At 39.2% G+C, this 1,215-nt stretch overlaps 1 protein-coding gene across 1 annotated transcript in view; it reads left to right on the forward strand.

Moving 5' to 3' along the window:
* The first annotated feature begins 1,056 nt into the window (after nt 1–1,056).
* Nucleotides 1,057–1,215, forward strand: part of LOC105003275 (olfactory receptor 52D1) — a 1,057-nt gene continuing 898 nt past the window's right edge. Inside the window, exon 1 of the mRNA XM_010860330.1 lies at nt 1,057–1,214. Coding sequence (XP_010858632.1) covers nt 1,057–1,214 — 158 coding nt within the window. The remainder of the gene's footprint in view (nt 1,215) is intronic.

The following is a 1,215-nucleotide window of genomic DNA, read 5'->3' on the forward strand; positions in this document are numbered from 1 at the left end:
AGATGATTGGCATCCATAACACCCTCATTGTTCAAGGGTCAACAGTATGCTATCAAGGAAGAGTGTCTGTAAATACTCTCTAGCCTTCAACAGCCAGAAACAGATTCTCTTTCAGGATATCTTCACTGTTAGCAACCTTGGGGCCACAGATTTTATCCCTTAGTCAGCCTCTGTGAGCACTTGGTATTCTGATCTAGCCAGGATATCCAGACATTACACTGGTGGGCATGCTGGCTTTGCCATAGTGGGGAGGGCTGTTTTGCCAACTAGCATGTTGATGTATATTTTGCTTTATTCTATTATACTTCTTGAATATTCAACTTGCTGTACATATTCAATCATGAGATATATAAGCATATTCATAGTTTCCTATATTTTTTCTAGGCATTTCAAGTGAGATATACAAAGAGATTCTTTGGGTATATATCTGGGAAGGTGCATTACAAGCACACACACACAAAAACTGAACACATTATTATATCATTAAGTCTAAAAAGCAATGCAATGTTATTAAGTTGTCAAAATTGAGGCTTAATGAACAGTGACCAAAATGACTAGATATACTATTACAGCCAGTGTAGAAGATACCATAGCGAAGACATACTCTCACTCAATGGAATTTTGTAAGCAGAAGAATGGAAAAAAGAATGAGACAAGTATGGACATAAAAAATAAAACGGTGTCAGGAAGACAGGGAAACTTTCACTGAAATTTAAAAAACATAGGAAAAAAGGAAAATAAAGAAGTCTCTGTAGGCGTGGGAAAAGAACACAGGAGATGACCCCTGAAGCATCAGGTTGAACAGATGCTTAAATACTTAGCTTGCTGCTTGGGATATAGAATTCAAAATATGATTGATGAGTATAGAAATCAGCAGAAGGGAAAGCATAAAATATGTGGAGGAGTATTTTAAGATCCTTAAGCAAGTTAATAACAAATATTTTTCTCAGCCTAAGAAAGACTACTTCACAGAAAAGTCATCATTTTATGTGAAGGAACCAGATCTCTCATGCTACAGGACAGGTGTTCCATCACCCCTTTTATTTGCCAAGCAGAATGCCAGCTTCCAACATCAGTGATGACCGTCTCCCAGCCACTCTCTTCTTGACGGGCATCCCAGGGCTGGAGTGGGCTCACGTCTGGATTGCCATCCCCTTTTGTGCCATGTATATAGTAGCACTGGCTGGGAATGCCACCCTCATCCTGGTCATAGTG

Source organism: Bison bison, unplaced genomic scaffold (assembly GCF_000754665.1).
Source record: "Bison bison bison isolate TAMUID 2011002044 unplaced genomic scaffold, Bison_UMD1.0 scf7180017857213, whole genome shotgun sequence".
NCBI lineage: Eukaryota > Metazoa > Chordata > Mammalia > Artiodactyla > Bovidae > Bison > Bison bison.